This window comes from Pan paniscus, chromosome 9 (assembly GCF_029289425.2).
Source record: "Pan paniscus chromosome 9, NHGRI_mPanPan1-v2.0_pri, whole genome shotgun sequence".
NCBI classification, from domain to species: Eukaryota; Metazoa; Chordata; class Mammalia; order Primates; family Hominidae; genus Pan; species Pan paniscus.
The window spans coordinates 23,871,475-23,893,938 of record NC_073258.2 but is presented as its reverse complement, the minus strand read 5'-3'; the positions used below and the strand labels follow the sequence as shown (position 1 = coordinate 23,893,938).

General features: G+C 36.1%; 1 protein-coding gene across 2 annotated transcripts in view; it reads right to left on the bottom strand.

The window, feature by feature from the left end:
* Positions 1-16,202: 16,202 nt before the first annotated feature.
* Positions 16,203-22,464, bottom strand: part of NELL1 (neural EGFL like 1) — a 903,683-nt gene continuing 897,421 nt past the window's right edge. For both annotated transcript variants that reach the window (XM_003830453.5, XM_003830454.6), the window contains 3 exons: positions 20,740-20,916; positions 18,271-18,495; positions 16,203-16,697 (listed from right to left, as the gene is read on the bottom strand). In XM_003830453.5, the coding sequence (XP_003830501.3) occupies positions 16,647-16,697; positions 18,271-18,495; positions 20,740-20,916 (453 nt within the window). In that variant the 3' untranslated portion in view covers positions 16,203-16,646. The remainder of the gene's footprint in view (positions 16,698-18,270; positions 18,496-20,739; positions 20,917-22,464) is intronic.

Sequence of the window (22,464 nt, the reverse complement as noted above, 5' to 3'; positions counted from 1 at the left end):
AATACAGAAAAAGAGCTGGGTGCTTGCAGAACTCAGCTCCTTCTTTCCTCCTTGAATTTTGACATTGGTCTTCCCACAGAGAATGTGCCTCTTACCCTGCTCCTCCATGTGTTACATTTCACAGTGGCAGGCACTACTTTTGTAGGAGGAGACCTGCTATTGTCCAATGCTAGGTGGATAAATCTATTTAAGTCTGGAGATCTATTTTATGAAGTCCATTGTTGCTGCACGCCCAAGTCGCATTCTCTACATCGCTCTATCTATAATAATATAACTTTTTTAAAAATCTCTATTTTCTTAATTTCTTTGCTATCTCTGTTGCTTCTAAAATAAAGCACAGAAGAGATATGTCCAATTATTACAGATACCTATAACATAGTTTCACTAATATAAGGTATTTCTTTCAAGCAAGACTTTTACAATGACAGAAACTATGGGTTTTTATAGAAAGAAAACCAGGCTGAGGAAACTAAGGGAGAAAAGAAAGTTTAGAAATTCATCCAATTTGCCATGTAAGATTTTTGTCATTCCATTATTCAATTATGTCATATGTCCTCAAACTTTCTAGACAGGCAAAAGGAAATGTAGAGATGCAGCAATTGCTCAGCAAATTTTGAATGAAAGGGAAAAAGATGTCATGCTAAAGATGTCAGAAGGATTTACTGGGACAAATTACTGCTGAGGCTTGAGCTCAAAGTTGTCTTCAGAGATAGCCTATATTCTTAAATAAGTGTGATATCCTTCAGAGAAGCTTATGACCAGCTGCATTGAAGAAGACCTTAGTGAACTCAGAGCCATTAAAGACAGGCTGATCTATAACAGTTTAGATGAACACAACTAGAATTGAAAGGTTCTGAAAGTAAAATGAGAAAGGACAACATCAGGTCATGGTCCAGGGTACTGCAATGCTAATGAGGAAATTGGGTAGGAAGTCTACTTCATGCAGATTTTTTGAATTGAGGCAATTCGTGGCAACACCAAAGGTGACAATCAAAAGTGTAAAAGTAGCCAAATACTTTTTTTTTTTTTTTTTGCAGGGATAAGATGGGTTCCCTTTATGGGAATATTATCTTAGACATTCTGGGGTCTTTGAAATACAGCAGAAATTGTTGAAGTGGTAGCAAACCCTGTGTCTAAATATGTAAATAAATCATCAATCATCCAATAACAGACACTTCTCACTCTTACTGTGTGCCATAGTTCTCTTACTAAATATATGCTTAACTGAAATGTTGCATGGATTGTCTTTTTTTCAATAAGATGAAACAAATCAATTCTACAATAAATAATGATGCTTCGGGGGAGTCTAATTTAGAAGTTATTGAGGGAAAATACATAAAGACCTTATGGACACAAAGTATCTAACTGTGGTATTAAAAGTGAGATTTAACTTCCTTAGGTCATTAAGTTCTAACAAAGGTACTTTGTCCATTAGAGCTTCTATAAGAAAATATAAACTCAGTGGCTTATAAACCACAGACATTTCTCACAGATGTAGAATCTGGGAAGTCCAAAATCAGGGCACTGGCCAACTCAGTGTCCAGTGAGTTCCTGGTTCATGGGTGGCACCTTCTTGCTGTGTTCTCATTTGGTGGAAGGGGCAAACAAACTCTCTTGAGCATATTTTATAAGGACTATAGGACCCTATCCAATTTATGAGGGCTCTGCTCTCTTGGCCTACTGACCTCTCAAAAGGCCCCATCCCCTAATCCCATCACCTTGGGGGTTAGGGCTTCAACATATGAATTTTATGGGGAAACAAACATTCAGACCTTAACAGGTACAATTTCCCTTTTCTCATTTTTTTAACTTACATCAATGCCACATGTTACCAGCTGTTATCCAAGGGACAGGTGATCTTATCTCTTTCAAGAGTATGCATATCTGTATTCTGTTGCCAATCAGATCTCCTAAAATAGATGTTTGATTTTTAGGAGTTGTGGGCAATATCTGCAGTTTAATTACAAATCAGTCTAAGAATAGAAAATGGAATTGCAGATCAATCAAATAGAGAATGAGCTTCTGGGGCAAACTGGCCTATGAGCTATTTGTAAAACCAGTCCTTGAATTTTCCAAGAATGCTTTTTCTCCTGGCTCCTAGGAAGGTTGAAATAAAGGGAGAAGTTAGTAGAAGATTGAAAAGTAGAGGGAGGGTAGAAATTATTTTCCCTCTACCTTGAGCAATGTTCTTAATAATGGTTGTGCTTCACCTGTGGCTCAAGCTCCCACCCTGCTTCAGCCTTGGCCATGACTCTGGTTTCTGTGCTTTGATAACATTACCTCCTTGTCATTCCTCTCAAGGCTTCCAGCTGCAGCTTATCTCTGGATTAGCTCCTTCTGTCTAGCATCAGAGCTCTTCCAACACATGTGGTACTAATCCCTTGTATTAAATTCCCTCTGCTTGATTATATCTAACATTGTTCTGTTTTTTCTCACTAGACCCAACCCCAAACATTCAGTGATGAGAATAAAAGGCAGAAGTGTAGCTGAGTAACTTAGTAAACAAACAGGTGAACAGAAAAAAAAACCCATAATTTAAAAATTATATTCTAGTACAAACAGTAAATGCATGATTAGCTCAGTTGGCGAGTTGGAGGTTAACTCACCACCAGGGTCAAATCCCAGCCCTGCCTCTTAAGAACTCTGCAACCCTAGGCAAATTATCAATAGTTAAACTCTCTGCTTCAGTTTCCTCATTAGAAGAATGGTATTTAAAATAGTAACATTGTCATATGCTTATTCTGCACATTAAGGAAATTATAACTATCATAAAGGAAATTATCAGTAATGCCTAGATCACAGAAAGTAATAAGTGTTATAATAACGCCTCTACTAGTGTCTTGGTAATACTTAGAATTTTTTTGACCATTCTATGGTTATTTAAGCTGTTTACAAACTTCAAAGTTATCTTCTAAAGTAAGGAAGTTCTACTGAACCGATAGATGAAGATATGGATGAGTAAATTAAATAATTATATGAATGAATAGAACAATGCAGAAAAGAATGAATGAATAAACGAATGCCTAAAACTTACACATTAAAGGTAAAATAAAAGGATGAATTCTCTGTCCACAGAGACTATGTTAAGAGTCAAATTATTTCATACAATTCACTCTTTTTCTTAATCCTCAGAGGGAGACTGGAAAGAGGATTATATGCACCCAATCTACTCACACTTTTTTTGGATATTTAAACTTTTGCTCTTTTTTTAAGGGAGTGGAATAACTATTCCACTCCCTTAAAGATACACCCTCTAAATTCACTGACACCATTCTATTGCAGCCTTAATGGCTTTCAAAACCAAAAGTAGCAAGAACAGGAGGATAGAAGCCAATGTAGGAAAAATGTATCATAAGGATTGTAATCAGAAAAGTTCTTGGTCAATGTTTTTTCTGGGATCACCTGTTCTCTGTGCCACCCCTGCCCCACCCCCAATAATGCTACTCTTTCTCCAAGTATGTTTGACTCGCCACTCTGTAGATGTCTTGGTTCCTTTATTCCAGAAGACCTAACACAAAATTGCAGAGTTTCTAAAACCTTTGTGGCAGGTGCTAAAGGATCAGGAGTTGTCAATGCTGAAATATTTTTTTCCTATGTTTAACTTCAGAATTGGATTATCAAAATATTTTCTCTGCTCATTATTTCATTGTTTCTTGCTTTGCCCTACAGGACCCTTTAAAACTTGGCCCCAACTCCCTCATTAAACTACTTCTTACTATTTTCCCCTAGCTCTTATTTCACCAGGATATCAGTATGAAATTACCTACAGGCATCATACCGTATCACTCCTCCATGAATTTCTTAAGCTTTTCTCATTTTCTGGAACACTATTTACCACAGCCTTCCTTTAAATATTTCCATCTCAATTTAGGCCTCCTGAGGCTTTCTCTAACAACTTTTCCCTTCAAAGTGTGGGTCACGTGCTTTTCCTTTTTACTTTCTTAGCATCTTATAGTGAACTCTATCACAAATTTTAACACATTATCCTAAAATTCATAGTCTATAACCCCTTATAAATGTTAAACTCCTCAAGGACAAGGACTAGTATTATTTCATTCTCATTTTTTAACTTTTATTTTAAGTTTAGGGGTACAATTGCAGATTTGTTACGCAAGTAAACTTGTGTCATGGGTATTTGTGGTACAGATTATTTGATCACCTAGGTATGAAGACTAGTACCCATTGGTTATTTTTTCTGATCCCCTCCCTCCTCTGAAAGGCCCCTGTGTATGTTCCCCTCTATGTGTCCATGCATTCTCATCATTTAGCTCCCGCTTACAAGTGAGAACATGTGGTATTTGGTATTTGGTATTCTCTTCCCTGACTGACACACAGTGGGTGCATAAGAAATACTTTTGTCCTGAAACCAGTTCAACATGTATGCTATATAATTTAACCTGAGAGATTCATTCTAGAATTTTTTTCTTATAATATATATAATTTAAGCAATTGTTTTTGTTTTTATTCTACATTGGTTTTGGTATAAATTATCTAGATAATTGTATCTGGAAAAGATAATTGCAGCATCTCATACCTGCTGTTTTAATGTTATGTTAGTTCCTTCCTCTCCCTAAAAATCAAATTATAATGTCTATACTTTATCTAATTGGATTCTTGATGTTTCCCTTCCCTGGGAATAGGCAGAAGAATCATTTGTCTATTCTTCGGCATAAGACAGTAAGCGTTAGTATCCAGGTGAAGAAGAGATGGCCCACCTGTTTCAGTCACTCACAGGGATCTTTTTTAGTAAGATTTCATTCTGAACACCTGGATTTGTTTTTTTTTAGTATTTCTATGAGATATAGTTCAGTCATAGGCAGTGAGTAAATACTGATTGATTTGTCTTGACTGGGCAACTACAAAAAAGACCACTTGACAGCTCACATGGCTGGGACCAGTTGTAGATTTGGGGAAGCCATGCAAGAAGGGGACATGTGAGCCACTCTACTCCAAGTCTTCTCTATGGTTTGAAAAGTTCGTTTTGTCTCCCTCTCTTTTTTTAAGTGAATTTTATTGTGTATAGTGGAGGTTTACAACATGATGTTATAGAATACATATAGATTGCAAAATGGTTACTATATTGAAGCAGATTAACAAATCCATCATCTCACACAGTTTTTTGGTGACAAGAGCAGCTAAAATCTACTTATCTAACAAAAATTTCTAATGTAATACAATTTTTTAACCATAGTTCTCATGTTGCACATTAGTCTCTAGACCTGTTCACTCTACATATGTTTGTTTCCTTTGACTTACATCTCCCCATTTCATGCCCACCCCCACTTCGTAACCACTGTTTTATGATTTGTGTGTATTCGATCTTCTTTAAAACACATTCCACATATAAGTGAGATCATGCAATATATTTCTTCTATATCTAGTTTATTTCACTTAACACAATGTCCTCTAGGTCCACTCATGTTGTGGCAAATGGCAAGATCTGCTTTTTTTAAGGCTGAATAATATTTTATTATATAATATATATATAATACCTAAATATATATTATATTTTCTTTATTCATTCATCTGTTGATGGGCACTTAGGTTGTTTTCATATCTTGGCTATTGTGAAAATGCTGCTGTGAGCATGGAAGTGCAGATACCTTTACAAAATAATGATTTTTATATCCTTTGGATATAAATCCAGAATTAGGACTGCTGAGTCATTTAGTAGTTCTATTTTTAATTTCTTTAAGTAACTGCATACTATTTTCCATAATTCTGTGCTAGTCTACATTCCTACCAACCATATACGAACTTTCCGTTTTCTCCACTCCCTTGCCAACATTTGTTAACTCTTATCTTGTATGTAATAGTCATTCAAATGGGTGCGAGGTGATATTTCAGAGTGGTTTTAATTTGTATTTACCTATGATTAGTGATATTGATCACTTTTACATATATCTGTTGGCCATTTTTATGTATTCTTTGGAGAAATGTCTGTTCAGGTCCTCTGCCCATTTTTAAATCAAGTTATTTGCCTTTTATTATTTTAATAATGCCACCAAATATATTGTTTATCCAGACATTCCCTCCATTTCTTAACTCTGCAGAGAAATAGGGTATTCTGCATGTACATTTTATGGTAAAGTGTTTCTTCTCTTGCAGGTTTTCCAAGGGAAACAATACCCAGCCTTTTTAGCCACCTAATATTTTATTTATTAGAGCAAATGACTTCAAATTACCTGACTTGTATTTGCCATTGAATTTCAGTCTTTTGGCCAGTAGATAATAATTACCTACTTGCATGCAACTACGTACCTATAATATAACTTTTTATCATCATTCCACTTGCCTATACAGCCTGACAGCAGAATTCAAGTGCTGAACAATTACATAATTTACCCAGCTTGTTAGAAGTTCTTTTATCTTTTTAAAACTACCTGCCACACCCTAAGTTCCCTCGTATGTTGAAGTTGCTCATTCATCTCCTTGGAGGGAAACAAAAGCATAAGATATGTGTTTGTTTGATGGCTCATCAATACAGCTAAGATATTAAGATATTTTGGATTCTGAAGAAGAGCAGAGCCCAATCCTTTGCCAGCTACTTATGTAGCTGCTTTAGGAAATGAGACAAGAGGGAGTAGAGCATCTTAAGAGGTAAAAACATCAAAAAAGACTCCTAATAATAACCCATTCATTTAGCATCTGTAAGGCTTATGTACTTAATAAAGTATCTCTTTTTTTAAAAATTCCTTTTTAAAAAATGGTACATGTGCAGGTTTTTGACAAAGATGTATTGCATGGTGCTGAGGTTTGGGGCTTCTATTGATCTGGTTACTTAGATAGTGAACATAGTGCCCAATGGGAAGCTTTTCAGCCTTTGCCTCCCTCCTTCCCTCCATTTGGAGTCACCAGTGCCTACTATTCTCATTTCATAAAGTATCTCTTAATTTTGTAAAAGCCCCTCAAGATACGTGGTTTTTACTACTTGTTTTAATAAACAAAAATTTTGACACTATAGCAGGTTAGTAACTTGTTCACAGTTGACCCAACTAAGAGGTAATGTAACTGAGATTCAAACCCAGGTCTGTCTGGCTCCAAGACTTGCGCTCTTTCCACTTTAAGTTTGTTCTCATTCTTCTTCCCTTTGCCACTGTATTCTCCAGCCTCTATGGTACAGGTGACTTTATTCATATGGTACACGTGGCTTTATTCATATGCCACACTGTGGCATCAAAATAATATCCTGTGACCTCATCCCATGCTCCAAACTCTCCTATTACACACCTATTACATTAAAACTGTGCAAAATAGTTAATTCAGCACCAACAGTCAAATCACAACCAATGTCATTTATTCATTTCTGAGATTGAGGACCCCCAACCTCCTACAGACCTGCTGACTGCCCCTGACGATGCTGCTAGATCTCCAGGACTGTTGAGCGAGTCTGCTTCCAATTGCATTGATACCACAATCAGTCACTGTTCATACGCTGCTTCACAGAGATCTTTCAAAGTAGCTTATAGAGTCTTTGTCCTAAAAATTAGCAACATGAATCCCTAGCCTTCAGAGTTGCTTTTTTTTTTCAATGGAAATGTGTTGTATTAAATCAGTGCAATGCTGTGTATTGTATCCTTTCATATGGAAAGAATGTCATTCCTCCAAATGCCTGGAAAATTGTTTTCTGTACCTTGGTGCTCTTAAATAACATTGTCAAAAAGAAATGCTCAGTAAAATAAGCATTCAATGTCTAGCATAAATATAAGTTAGTAAGTCATTGAGGAAATAAGCATGATCCATAGGCAGTTGGTTTCTTCACATTGAAGAAAGTTCATTGAAAGAGAAATGCGGCCGGGCGCGGTGGCTCACGCCTGTAATCCCAGCACTTTGGGAGGCCGAGGCGGGCGGATCACGAGGTCAGAAGATCGAGACCATCCTGGCTAATACGGTAAAACCCCGTCTCTACTAAAAATACAAAAAATTAGCCGGGCGTGGTAGCGGGCGCCTGTAGTCCCAGCTACTCGGGAGGCTGAGGCAGGAGAATGGCGTGAACCCGGGAGGCGGAGCTTGCAGTGAGCCGAGATCGCGCCACTGCACTCCAGCCTGGGCGACAGAGCGAGACTCCGTCTCAAAAAAAAAAAAAAAAAAAAAAAAAAAAAAAAAAAAAAAAAAAAAAGAAAAGAAAGAGAAATGCACAGGTGCTTAGACAGGAAGTTCTCAGGACAGTTTCCATAAATCCAACCATCTTTTGGTGTTGTGCTCCAAAGCTTGAGCTAAATACAGGGGTTTGTTTTACTAGCTTGAAGCCACTGCATACTGTCTGTTCCTCACTTTTGCTATTTCACATCACCTGGGCTGATCACAAAGGCCAGTAAGGCCCTTTTTCTTTATCCTAGTTCTGTAGATTCACTCCTAAATTTTGTCTTTTTTATAATATATAATTTTTTCATGCTCTAAACTGTGGACATTTTTAGTAGTTATGTCCATTATGGAGTCGGAGTGATTTCTCATATTTTCTAAGACTGCTATGTAAAGTGACTAGAAAGATAAATCTCTCCATTGAAAAGCAGTGTAATTGAACCATCTAGATCCAGAGTAGGGAGGCAGATGATGAACAAGCTTCTGCCAGGCACTGGACAGCTGGATGCATTTCACAGCTCACAGTGCAACCCTGTTCCTGAGAACAAAGGAAGAGTCACAAGTCTGTGAGAAAGCAGTAGCAGGATGGCTGCAGACAGCTGAATATAATTACCCATCTTATCCAGAATGTGAAAGTGAAAATTAACAGCTGTTGAATCATGAACTAAGAGAACCCTTCTAGCCATGCATGTGCCAGGCACATACTATTTCATCAAATGCAACATAGCAAAGTCCCATCTAGAATTATAGTAAAAATGGTGGTCCCTCAAGAACCAGAATGTATCTCAGATCTTCTGCAACCCAGTCCAGACCATTCATCTTGACAAAAAGACCTGCTCTAATCTTCACTCATGCTACCTTATTCACCATGCATACTCTGTTCTTTAGCCTAGTTCTTCCATTTCTCTGCCTTCTTATTTCAAGGAAAGTCTTCTTGTTTGTAGTCTTTTAAGGCAACCTCAAGTCTTCCTCTTGAAATCTTTTCTGGCTATTCCATATAGCTTTAGCTTCAGAATCGCAAAACCTCTGCCCGCAGCTGTATAAGGCAAGGTCATTTGCCCATTTCCTCACCAGTAAAATGTGGACTAATGTCTCCAACTTTTAGAATTGCTGTAGGCATGAATTGATGCAACATTTGTGTAATGTTAAGTACAATTTTTGTCAAGTAGTAGAGTAGTTCTATATTAGCTTTCTTCCCTCAGCTCTGAGAACACAGAACTGGGGTGAGTTGCCCATTAAACATTGATTTGATAATTAATTGAAATGTAGTTGTTAGCCTAGGGTCTGTTTCCTGAATACAAAATTACCACATTTCTTCAAAATGCCCAGAGATGAATTATTTGCAACTCTTTTTGCATGAAATGAAGGGAGTCATGAGTAAATCTAAATGATAAACTATAGTAATAAATCTAATTGTACAATTAAGAGATGACAACTGATATGGTATAATACCATCAGGTATGCTAGGGAAATTTATTCTTATCTTGGTAGGCAAAGGGAGATATTTGCAACATATACATAATGCTAAAAGAGCATCCATCTCAAGCTTTGTTTGGAATACTGTTAAGTATGAGGCCAGCTTGAAATCGACTTTCAAAGTAGAATTCATAAAGTTGTATGGGTCTCATTGAAATTCCAGATAAATATTTGATTGACTATTTTTCTGTTGTGTAGTCAGAATCTGTTTTTTTTGTTTGTTTGTTTTTTGTTTTTTGTTTTTTTTTGCTGTGTGTATATGTGTTTAAGACAGAGTCTCGTTCTGTCACTCAGGCTGGAGTGTGGTGGCACAATCGCTGCTCACTGTAACCTCCAATTCCTAGCCCCAGAGATCTTCCCACCTTAGCCTTCAGAGTAGCTGGAGCACAGGTGTGCACCACCACCACTGGTTATTCATTCGTTCATTCATTCATTCATTCATTCATTCATTCATTCTTTGGTAAAGACAAGTTCTCACTATGTTGCCCAGGCTGGTCTCCACCTCCTGGTCTCAAGAGATTCTCCAGCCTCAGCCTTCCGAAGTAGAAAACGCCTTGTTTGAAATGAAGTGGTATTCACTTCTTAATTTTTTATAATTCCCTCCTAACTCCATCTATGGTTTTAATCCTTTGAGACCTTCAATTCAATTTTTTTTCTAGAGAAAAATTCAGTATTTAGAAGTTCTTGTATATGTGTGTTTTGTACACTTTGAATATCAGGGCATCTTTTCTATATGAGAATGAGAATTATATAGACATGTATCTAGTCCAGTGTATAAGTAAGGCTTATATTGTAGAGAAAAGAAGAATTAGAACTCTTTAATACACAATTGCATTAAATTAAGATTTTTTAGGCTTTCTTGATCAATCAATGTTTTGTCAGCTAAATGATGCCCCCAGACCTAAATTTATAAGTCCATGTCCAAATCCCCAGAACCTGTGAATGTTACCTTATTTGGAAAAAGTGTCTTTACAGATATAACTAAGTTAAACATATTGAAATGAGGAGATAATATTGGATTATTTAGTGGGCCCCAAATCCCATAGCAATTGTCCATAGGAGACACACAGAGAAGAGAAGCAGACAATGTGACCACAGTGGCAGAAATCAGAGTAATGGGGCCACAAGCCAAGGATTACCTGGAGCCATCTGAAGCTGAAAGATGTAAGGAAGTATTTTACCCTAGAGCCTCTTGGAGGGATCATGGCCCTGCTGACACCTTGATTTCAGACTTCCAGACTCCAGAACTGTGAGAGAATAAATCTCCATTGTTTTAAGACACCAGGTGTATGATAATATGTTACAGCAGCCACAGGAAACACAAGCTACTCTTAATTTTGATGCTCTCCACATTACATATGGAGTCTGTTTTCACTCTCTGTAATCACAAATGTTTTTTAGGTCTGCTGTACCTGTATTTATTCTCTGCATCTTTTCTTATATGCTGAATAACAAAAAGGAAAGATGAGCACTCCTTTCTCAGTTGGACTGCAGCTACCAAGATGCTCTGTTATTGTTATGAAGAGGGTATTCTGGGCTTTTCTTTCTTTACCTCTCCAGGTGATGCCCCAAGAGCCTGCCAGCAGCTCCTTATGCTTTCCATTGACTTTGTCTACCTGGACTTCCCTGGTCTGCTTTGCTTTGTCTGGTTGTGAATCAGAGTGAGGCTGGAGCGGGGAAGATCTTGGGTCCAACTGTCTTGTTCTTTCAACAAACTGCCATAAAATTTAATCATCATCAGTACACCTATGAGAATTAATCCATAGTTGTTGTCTGGACAATGCACAGTTCAGGTAACAAGACATTTCAATCTTAAACCTTTTGAATGAATACATCCTACAAACACATCATTTGTTTCAGAAATGGAAATATTTATGGTGGCTGATGATGCCTTCTAACAGTAAGTTAGGAGGCTGATGTTCCACTCACTTGAGAAGCAAGTGTTCTCCTTCTGGTAGAAATGAACTAATTACTAGAAATACCGACATTCATACTTTGCTGAAAACACAAAACACTGAATAAATTCTGGGGATTAGGTACCAGTAAGTGCCATATAATTACAGTGAATGAAAAATGGGGGAAGAGTGCAGTTAGGATAAGGAGCAGAGCAATTGATCTATTGACCTATAAAATTTGGAGTATTAGCTATCTGCTAGAGTTTCCAGTGGCCCTAAACCAGGTCTTTGACAAATTGATCCCATGGGTCATATCAGTCCATAGATGTGTTTTGTATGGTATGAATTTATTCTTTCAAACCTGGATGAAAAATGTAAAACTCATATCACACATTAAAATTCAAATTTATGCCTTTTTTTGAAAAATTAGAAAGTGCAGGAATACTGAGTCCACATTCTCAACTGGCAATAATCAGCTAACAATCAATGGAGACCTTTGAGGTATGCATTCTTATTGATGTTGCAGTTTTCATCACTCCCTCCATTAGGGACTTCTTTAAATCGCATTGTCCCCTATAATTTGGTATGTTAAAATCTGTTCAAAGCCTCTGTAACTCTGATTTCTAGTTTAGTTGCCTATTCATTAAATAAGTCATTTTCAAATGTCATATATGAAATTAGGTAAAAAAAAAAAAATCCCTAGGAATGCCTTGTACCCAAGGAATCAGTTCTTTTTCCAACATTATTGAAGGTGATTTGATTTTGCATTTAAAAGAAACATTACCATTTCCCACACTTAAATTCATTTTGCTCATTACATTATTGAAACAACAGTGCTAAAACATTATAAAAGTATGTAAATGTCCCTCTTAACGTTGTGCATTTGTTTATCATATGAGATTGGCATATCAACTGCCATTTAATCTAGATAAATGTTAATTTCCATGTGTTTAAATGCTTCTGATATTTGGCTTCTCAGTTCCTAAAATATTGATTTGCTGCCTCAAAAATAAACCTTTTATTTTTTAAAAATTTAATAACTCCATGTATTGAAAGGTTGCTGGAAATTATATAAATACCTTTTTTTTTCTGGCAACCTAAATTATTTCTACCCAAAAGCTTTGCATTATATGGTGGACCCCAACTTGGAGAGTTGACTACTACATTCTAGTGCTGTTGTAGTAGTGGGGGTAGTTGTTACTGTCACTAATCAAACAGATTCTCGTCTTCCTCTCTGTTTCATTATCCCAGTTTGAAACTATAGTATAGGATGACATCACAGTATTGAAATAGACAACTGATTATGATAGCAAAGGGCAAGAACTAAGAAATCAAATGAGGGTACTGAAGAGGCAGCAAATAAGTGTAAAGGCTCTATTTTTGGTAAGCATTCTTTGAATTTATTTATGGGCATTTTATGTCATCTTTTTATTGCTTTATGATAACTCAATCTAGATATTAAATTTCTAATGGAAAAGATGATGCATTTTTCTTCTTATATTCTTGCTAGGTACGTAACAGGAATTCTGTAATGTTTACTGAATAGTAATTAAATATGAATTAATTCAAAGCTAAAAAACAGATTGTATAAACATGTAAGTCCCTGAAAGAGTGGGTAAATAAATGTATAATTGTTTAATAGGTTCCCATTGATCTCAGAATGAACGTGGGACTGGCCATCTTAGGACTATGGGCTGCAACATCTGCTCCAGCCTTCCTCTTCAGCCTTGTATCATTTGTCCCTTCACTTACTGGCTTCTGGCTCCACTGATGACCTTCATCACACCATACTTCTTTCCACCTTGCAGTCCTTATGCACTTATTTCTCTTGCCTGGAAAAGTATTTCCATAGCACTTTGTATGTATGGCTCTTTCCCATTCTCCTGGTCGCAGCTTGCCTATTACCCCCTTAGAAAGCTCTTCCTTGGTCACCTCACCCTATATCTAGTGAGATTATCCAGTTCCTCCCCAATTTATCACTTCACAATTTTTTTCCTATTATTAATATAGCTAGTAGTTATATTTCTCAATTATTTTCTGGCTTATTGTCAGTCTTTTACATACGAGGCTGCAAAAGCCATAAAGAGTAATTTTTGTCTTATTCATCTCTGAATTTGCAGAGCCTGCCACACTACCACTGAATTAATAAAATAGTAAAGGGTGAATGAATAACAAAATAATAAAACAGGCTATACATATTACCTCTTAATGCCAGATTCTATTGTATTCTGAGGAGTGTGTGTGTGTGTGTGTGTGTGTGTGTGTGTGTGTGTGTGTTTTCTAATCCTAAGAAAAGAAGTAGTTGCCTTTGGAAAATGTTTTTATTTATTTTCCCTCAGTTATTTTCCTATAAAGCATAAAGTTGGGTGATTTGGTAGATGGCTCATTGCTATTATGGGTTTAGATATGCTATATGGTCTTTAAATACAAATGTTTCACATAACCCATTACCAGAATTTTAATAAAGCAAAGTCACAGTCAGATGGGACATAGAACAAAGACAATAACAAATACTACACCTCATCCAAGATTGTCTTTTAATGTCATCCATTCAAAAGGAGTTTAAAAAGCTCACTTGGGATTGAAATGTGGAAACACATTTGGAATTCTTAGCAGAATGGCACAGGGAAAAAAGGTGTGGGTTGGGGTAGTTATAGGTCTATGACTAATTAGTTGTTAACTCTGGGCAAGTCACTTAACCACTCTGAGTGCTGATTTCCTTTTTTGTAGAAGTTAAGGTGAAGAAATAGGTCAGTGGCTTTCCAGCTGTGCACCGTTGAAAGTTGTGAGCTGTGGTGGAGTGTGTGAAGGTGTTCCAGTTCCAACACCCACACCAATCAGAAAAACTCTGCTTTTAACCAATTTCCACATTGAAGGACTGAATACATTCTGATTTTTAAAATGAGTCTCATGCTTAAGAATATTTGAAAACCACTAGAGTGGGTTTCCAATATCATAAATTTTTGATACTATGAAAAATTATGAATTCAATATTTGAAAGACTTAATTGAAAACCCACTATATGGAAGGCACTATGCTAAATACTGGTAGATGAAGACTGTACCCAATTAGTATATAATCTAACCTATAGCCTGCAGCCATATGTTTGTAACCACAATTCAAAGAAAATGTATTTTAAAAGTTCATACCAGTACATAAGCACAGATCTATAAAGTTCAGAGTAGGGGAAGTTCTGGGAATGAGTGTATATGTGTGTGTGTGTGTGTGTGTGTGTGTGTGTATTTACATATATATGTTACGTATGAGTAGATTTAAATATAAATGTATTGTAGGATGCATGAATATATATTCATATGTAGTGTATATATAACAAATATACAATGTTATATATAACATATATACACACATATATTCATATGCAACCTGGATGTAACAAATGAGGCAAAATTGTGTTCATTAGATATGTGTCTAGTTAATATGTGGAACTTTCATCTTTCCTCATATTCCACTGAATCACAATGCTTTTATGCTATTAATAATGAGATTTAACATGAGGTCATAGTTCACCAATCCCTGACATATTCAGTCACAAATAATTCTTGTAAATGTCTTTGTTTTTTCCAACAAAAATTGAAAAGATTTTAATTGTTGTAAATTTTTCAAAAAATATTATTAAAATTCTCTTCAAGGTTTCATTTAGGGAATTAAAACAGAGATGTGTTCTAATTTACCATATTAGTCTTTGTCAAATGTAGTATTTAAACTGCTGTTATCATAATTCAATACATAAAATTGATTTTATGTAATGAACTTCATCTTCACAAAAAAAATTGGGTATCATTTCCACTGGACAAATACCAATGAATAATAGTTGTCTAAGCATGTAATTTTAAATTAATAATTTGGCTAAAATTTGATATTTAAATTTTTTTAGCATGACTGACTTAACAAGTCAGGTCTTTTTTTAAGTTGGGGAGTGAATGTGAATCCAAAAACCAACTTAATTCAGAGTAATGATGAATTCAAGAGCTGTGGGTATCACAAACCACTGAGATGTGATTTACCTGAAACTACAACCAAGCTTGAATTCTCAGCTCAGATATAATGTCATTTGAGCATTTATTCATTTTGTAAAACTTAATAACTGCCAATTCTTAAAAATATGGTATTGGCTTAAGTGGAAACATTCACCGTTCTAAAATAACTTCTGAGCATACAAATAGATTTTCTTAAAGGTGTCTTCTTCATGTATATGAGAGGCAATGTAGTTTAGTAGAAAAAAGCACTGAACAGGAATTAGGAGACTGGATTACCAATCCCAACACACTGTAAATCAACAAATTAGTTGACGGGAACTCCTTAATTCACACTTCTGTAATATAGGGACAATACTTCTGACATGTACTATGATTATAACTTTATTAATAACTAACTGTGATGCTTTATAAATGATCAAGTACTACATAAATCTGACACAAAGGTAATTTTGCTTTCAAAGCCAAGAAAAGCTTTAAACATTGCTGCTTCTAAATTGCAGGTTAGATTTTTTGTTTATTTATTTATTTTTTTATTTTTGCAAGAGACAAGAGTTCTCTTTAAAATTATTCTTTGATTATGTTTTTGGTCCTTCCCCTCTTTGTCACACTTGGCTTCAGCCTGTTTAAGCTGAATGAGTAGGCATTTAAGAAGGTTCAGCACTTTGAAATGTATGTATAATGCGATTGGACTCTACATACATATTTTCATCAAAACATTTTACAGGGATCTCAGCACTAAGTATGCAGTAGATGGGACAAAAGTCACAACAGGCAACTTTATTTTAGAATTTGATCCATAAATCAACAAAATAAATAAAAGGAGCTGAGTCTCTATTATGTTAGTACACAAAATAAACCAAAAAATACATCAACATTTACCATGAGATCATTTAAATGTATTTGCAAATGATCTGATAAGGGAAACATGATTGATTTACAACACGGGAAACTTCTTTTAACAACCATTGACTTAAATGCACGGCACTGTAGGTCACCTAGACTAGGTTAGCAAGAATGAGCAAAGTGGTAGGTCCAAAAGGCAACCTCCAAACACCGTCCTCAGATGGAAACTTTGGCAATTATCTGTGGTTAAAAAAACAAAACAAACAAAAAAACCAAACCACCAATTCCTATCCTTAATCACGTTGGATGGTCATTTTGTCCATTCTTCTGCATTGAGTCCATTGTAAATACTTCAATTATTTTGAAGACACTCAAAATCCACAGAACAACAGACTCTTCCATTCTGTACATCAAAGAAACATGTGTTAGCCAGTTGAGACATGGAATATAAATTAGCAGTCTGCAATTTTTATACTCAAAACAACTTTCAGCATTTTGAGACAAACTTTAAGAAGGCTATAAAAAATGACTAGAAAAAAATGCTACTAGAAAAAAAATGCTAGGAAAAAAACTAGAGAAAGAATAGAAAGAAAGGAAGGACTGACAGACCCTCTGGGGTACTGCTCACTGGGATTCTGCTAGCAGTTCAATTTCACGCATCACCTGCACTCAATCCCTGCTTGGGAGGCCTCCCTGGGATTTCCAACTTTTCACATGACCTGTCTGCTGTACTTATTCCAAGCGAGATTCTTTCCAAAAATAAATCCCTAAAAGATAGCAATTTGTCATTTAAGAAGCTATTTGAAACTACCCCCAACAATCTTCAGGCAAGTCCAAGATGGGGTCCAGTAAGGTTTGCATAAAATCTCTCATGGTGACTATGAAGGGGATAGTGCATAGTTAGGTATGTAAATACTTATAAATTCATTAAAAATTTTATGTACTAATGTAAATATACCTTTATAATTCCACATAATTATCAAATAAGTAACAGAGGTCTCCCTGTGTCCTGGTCATTTAGTTCTCTGGGACTGAAGGTACAGATGGGACCATGGACCTTTTTCTATATGAGGTCTGATAGTATCCTTTTTCTTCTGGGGCTACATCTTAAGATGATGCTTTCCCAGAAAAAAAAATCTACATTTAGCATAAAGAGGCAAGTTGGGAAGATTCCACTGATGCTTGAAGCTGAGCCAGGGTTTGATGGGACCAAGTAGGCTCCTAGTTTTAACATGTTTAATCATGGGAATCTTAAACAGATGTTTTGGCAGAGATTTGACACTAACTAATGATTGTTCCAAATCAGCTACCACTCCAGCTCTTTATGAGCTTTGAAGGGAGAGAATGGTCAGTTTTTTAATCTTAATGACACATGAGGATGTCTCATGAAAACCCCTCCAAAAAGACAGGGAAATAATCACTGTTAATGAAATGCTGTAGCAAGAGCTGCAGGTCCCCACCTTAGACACTCTGATAATTAAACGAAGCAAAACAACTTGAGAGGACTTTTTTCCCCTAACATTGACAGTTTAATAAAAGAACTTAGAAACTTTCCCAGAATGAATGGAAGTTGACTGGTTTCCTTCCTTCCTCTCTCTTTCCCTCCCTCCCTTCCTTCCTTCTTTTCTTTCTACTTCCCTTCCTTGTTCTTTCCCTTTCTTTCTTTTCTTTTTATTTAATAAGCATGTCAAAAGAGCCTAAGTTGGTCATAATTAAGCCAAGAATCAATTGTCAAAATTATGTAGTTCAAAGGCAGGAGCAATTCTTTTATTTCATGCTCATTTGGAATTTGCCTTTTTATAGGGTGCAGCTATGATAATATTCATACATATTAAATTCCTATGAGAAGTAAATGTATGCCAGAGTTTGCACCATGTCCATTGAACCTGTGTATTCAGAAACATCAGGAGTGGACCTCCTACAAGTGTTCTCTGGCAATTGTTCAAGGCTTCAATATCCGCAGAACATCCAATTACCTTGCATTTACAGGTTGTGCAGGGAGATCCAGCCATCGTCCACACTGAGCCACTAAGCCTTGAAACACCATAGCTGTCCAGGCAAGTTTTTCTGATGTCATACATGATGTTATCAGCTAGGCAGGGGTCACTGACACAGCGGGGACAACATTCCCCTTCTAAGATAGCTGTATACTCACAGCTCAAGTTGGGGCAAGTGAGTGGCCAGCAATCTACCTCTCCTTCCTGTAGAGGAAAAGCAAAAAAATGTCTCATTATTGTTCCTATGCATAATTTTATTCCCAAAGTCACAGAAGGGGAAAGAGAGCACAGTAATTCTCATCACTGAATATTTCTAGTTGACACCATTGAGGATAAAATATACTTCCTCCTTGAAGACCTACTACAGGTCTCGCTTCTTTCAGAATGCTTTTGCTGACCATCTATACTGCAGGACATAGAAAGAGCTAGGTGAGCTTCTTTGTGTGACAAGCACAGCCTATAATTATTTTAACATGATACTTATATCATAATTAGTACAATTCCACATTAAGTTTTGAGCTTTCAGACTTTGGGCTTGTTACTTTCTCTCCATCATGTTTAGCACAGTTTTGGTCAATAAAGGCTAATAAATAAATTATAAGGTACTGTCTAGTATATAAAGAGCAATTAATTTCTCTTAAGTTCAAAAGCAGAACCTGAAGCACTGTAATATTTCAATCAAATTTAAAGTTAAGATTGGGCAATGTCAAGATAACCATTTCAGAATGGTTTTGAATATAACATGTGACCACTGAACTTTCTAGATTGCAGTTCAAATGGAGCTTTTGTGTGTCTCAGCATCTGGCATCTGTGGCTTCATTGAGCTGCCCACAATAAAACTATTTCACTATGCATCCTCTTCCTCTGCTATCATGAATTATAATCTATGGCATAATACCTTATAATATATAGAAACTTGTTTAATTGTTCAGTCATCTCCATAAGACTATGGGCTTTGTGTAGGTATAGGCCATGTCTATCTTGTTCACTGTTACGTCATACAAAGTTTGGCACATGAAAAGTCTTGAATATTTATTAAGTATGACCCACAGTATTCTCAAGTAATTCATAAGTTATGTGTTTAACAGCTTCAGTTTTCCTGAGAAATATTCATCTTAGGGGCTAGGATGGAAGAGGATACACTTTTGAAATTCTATCTATGAAAATTTCATGCATCAAATTAATACTAATTCTTCTGGATGCCTGATGATTAGCTTCTTGGAAAAGAAATGCAATTTGCCAGTCTCATAGGGAAACTAATTCTACAGTTGTATTGACTTTTTTGTCCTTGGGTGGGAGTTTTAAAAAATGACTACAATTTTTATTTATCTGAGTCATGCTTCTCAGTCATAGGAGTGATTAAGAAAGACATATTCTGTTAAGATTACCTGCACATTCACCTGAAGATTTAAAAAAATCTGATGGAAATTTAGAGCATAATTTATCTGAATACTTGTTTTCATACAGTACCCATAAAATGAGAATCATTCATGTCAGCAAATGTTAAATTACGGACACACAGCTAATAGTTTCCATTACCAATCAACTCAGAATGTTCCATAGTTGTGACTTTACATATGGGACATCACATTCCATGACAATGTGTCCTAGAAGTCTTCCCATTGCTAGAAATCTTTGTGATATAATTTGAAACTGAAAGAACCAGGTCAAGAAATTAAGCCTTTTCTCTGGACTTTCTCAAATCTAATTATACCATTAGTAGCCCTATATTAATATTTATAACAACCTTCATTTTTTTCTTTTTAAACATGTAGTATCTGAAAAGATTTTTCAAGGTAGGAAGTATTAACAATAGTTACTACCATACGCTAAGTACCTTCTCTGAGCCAAGCAGTGTATTTGTCCTTCTTACATATCTTGTAATCTTCGTAACAGCCCATTCTTTCCCTCAGAGGTACTCACATACCTGTGTCCACTTGAGGGACAGAATAGTCAGTAAAATGCTAGGACTTGCCCAAGGTAATCATTTTAAGCTAGCATGTGGGAGGACCACATTTAGATTCTAGGTCCCTATGATTAAACCTCTGATATTTCTACTATGTTTTGTTACCTCTTATATTGAAATCTTTAAGGGTTATGGCACATAAATGAAAGATTTAGCTCTGTCAGGACTACAAGCACTAGTCAAGGTTTTGAAAGCTTCCTTTCTTGCAGATATTTTTCTTGATCTTGATTTCTTTTTAGTAATAGCTGTAAACTGTCATTGTTTGGGTCAAATCTGTCCCATAAATATGTGCTTTTTACTTTGTACAGTATTTCAAATACAACCTGAATATCTTTAGGAAGAGAACATGACCCTTAGCCACAGGCCCCACAGAGCTCCCTGTATAGTATTATGAAAAATGGGGAACCAGGTCCCACAGACAACTGAATTTGTAACCTTTTTCAGAGTAAAGGCTCAACACCCTGTAAAGGAAGCCAACGTACCAGACACCGACACTGCTGACAGCTATGGGTCCAATTGTCTCCACTTCGATACAGCTTGTGACCATTTTGGTCTAAACATTGACTTGTGACTCTGGTGTCACATTCTGGGCAACAGAATAGGTCAGCACTTGGATTCTGGCAATCACAAGCTGTCCGTCGGCAGAATATCTTGCCATCCTGTTTAGAAATGAAGTTAAGGAGGTTTCATCATTTAGGACATGATGGACAGCTACACTATGAGAAATGAACTTCTTGGATTTTTAGTCACCCCCTGGCCACCTCTCATTCTGTTCAAAACTGAAGCACACATGTGTGTTCACACAAACACACCCTTTCTTTCCCTGATTTTGCTTGCAGAGCAGAAAAAATAAAAATAGGAACATTTTTAAGTTTAACAAAAAGTCAACATGTTTTTTGAAAATCTTTTTCAAAGGGGTTCTTGAAAATCGTATTTCTAAGTAAGAATTATAAGTAAGCAGCTAAAAAATGCATATATGATCAATAAGTCATTTGAGTGGAAAATCATGCTCCTGTACTTCCATGCTACCACTTAACATATTCAAATACATTCATCTAACTATATCCCTGTCCCAACTGTGAAAGGAAGTCTGATTATGCCCTTTATACAGAAGAATTAACTTAGACCCAGAGAGGCTAAACCACTTATCCAAGATGACATAGTTAGGTAGTGGTTCTCCAAGCAGCACCACCAATTGTTATGGTCTCAAAATATTCTTCGGCAAGATCGCCTTAAAGTTGTGTACTACAGGGGGGTATAATCGGGTGCCTCTTTCCACCTTATGGCAGTTCCCCATATTGTAAGCACAGTACAATTTTTGAAGTATTGCCTTTGAGGACTCATAGCTATAAAAAATTGAAAGTCAGCAGCACTTAAGCAGTAAGAGTAAACATTTTGTAGCATGTCTTTTTTTTATGTCTGTTGCTTACAGTAATTTCTTAAACAATGTTCTTCATTGCTGAAAATTTAAGGTAAGACCTGTCATCACCATTCATGCTTATAACTAATTTGCTGAATATTTTAAAAAACCAAAGAGTCTCAGGGCTGGAAGTTACCTTAAAGAACATATAACCAAGCCTCCTGACCTACAGTTGAATCCTCTTTATAGCAGCCATATTCAAAAGTTGAAGTGCTTGAGGCTCTCAGTCTTGAATTCACCACTATGGAGAGAATTCAGTGTGCATCTCTGTACATGTTATAATGTAAAAAATCAGACTTCTCATTACTTCTATCCATTGACCCGAATCCATACCTTCAGTAATAACAGAACTCCAAACACTTTGTCATGTTTCAATTCTTCAGTTTTTAGAAGACAGCTCTTATGTATTCACTGAGATGTTTCATCTCTGGGTAAACACCTCTAACTTCTTGACCAGTCCCCATCATTTATAATCCTTTCACTGTCATAGTTGGCTTCTCTTTCAACAGTTTTAAGTATATATCATCATCATCATCATCATCATCATCATCATCATCATCATCATATTCTACCATGCATTTAATACTTATCTTGTGTCATGCATTGTGCAGAGGCATTTACATGCATGATCACATTTAATCCTGATAATTTGTGGAATGCAAATGTATCTCTCTCTTTCTCAAATGAGGTAGCTGAGAGAGAACTAAATAGAATTATTCAGCAATGGTCTTTGAAGAAAGAGTGAATTGAATTTAATGCTCACCTTGTTTTAAGTGTTGTAGTTTCT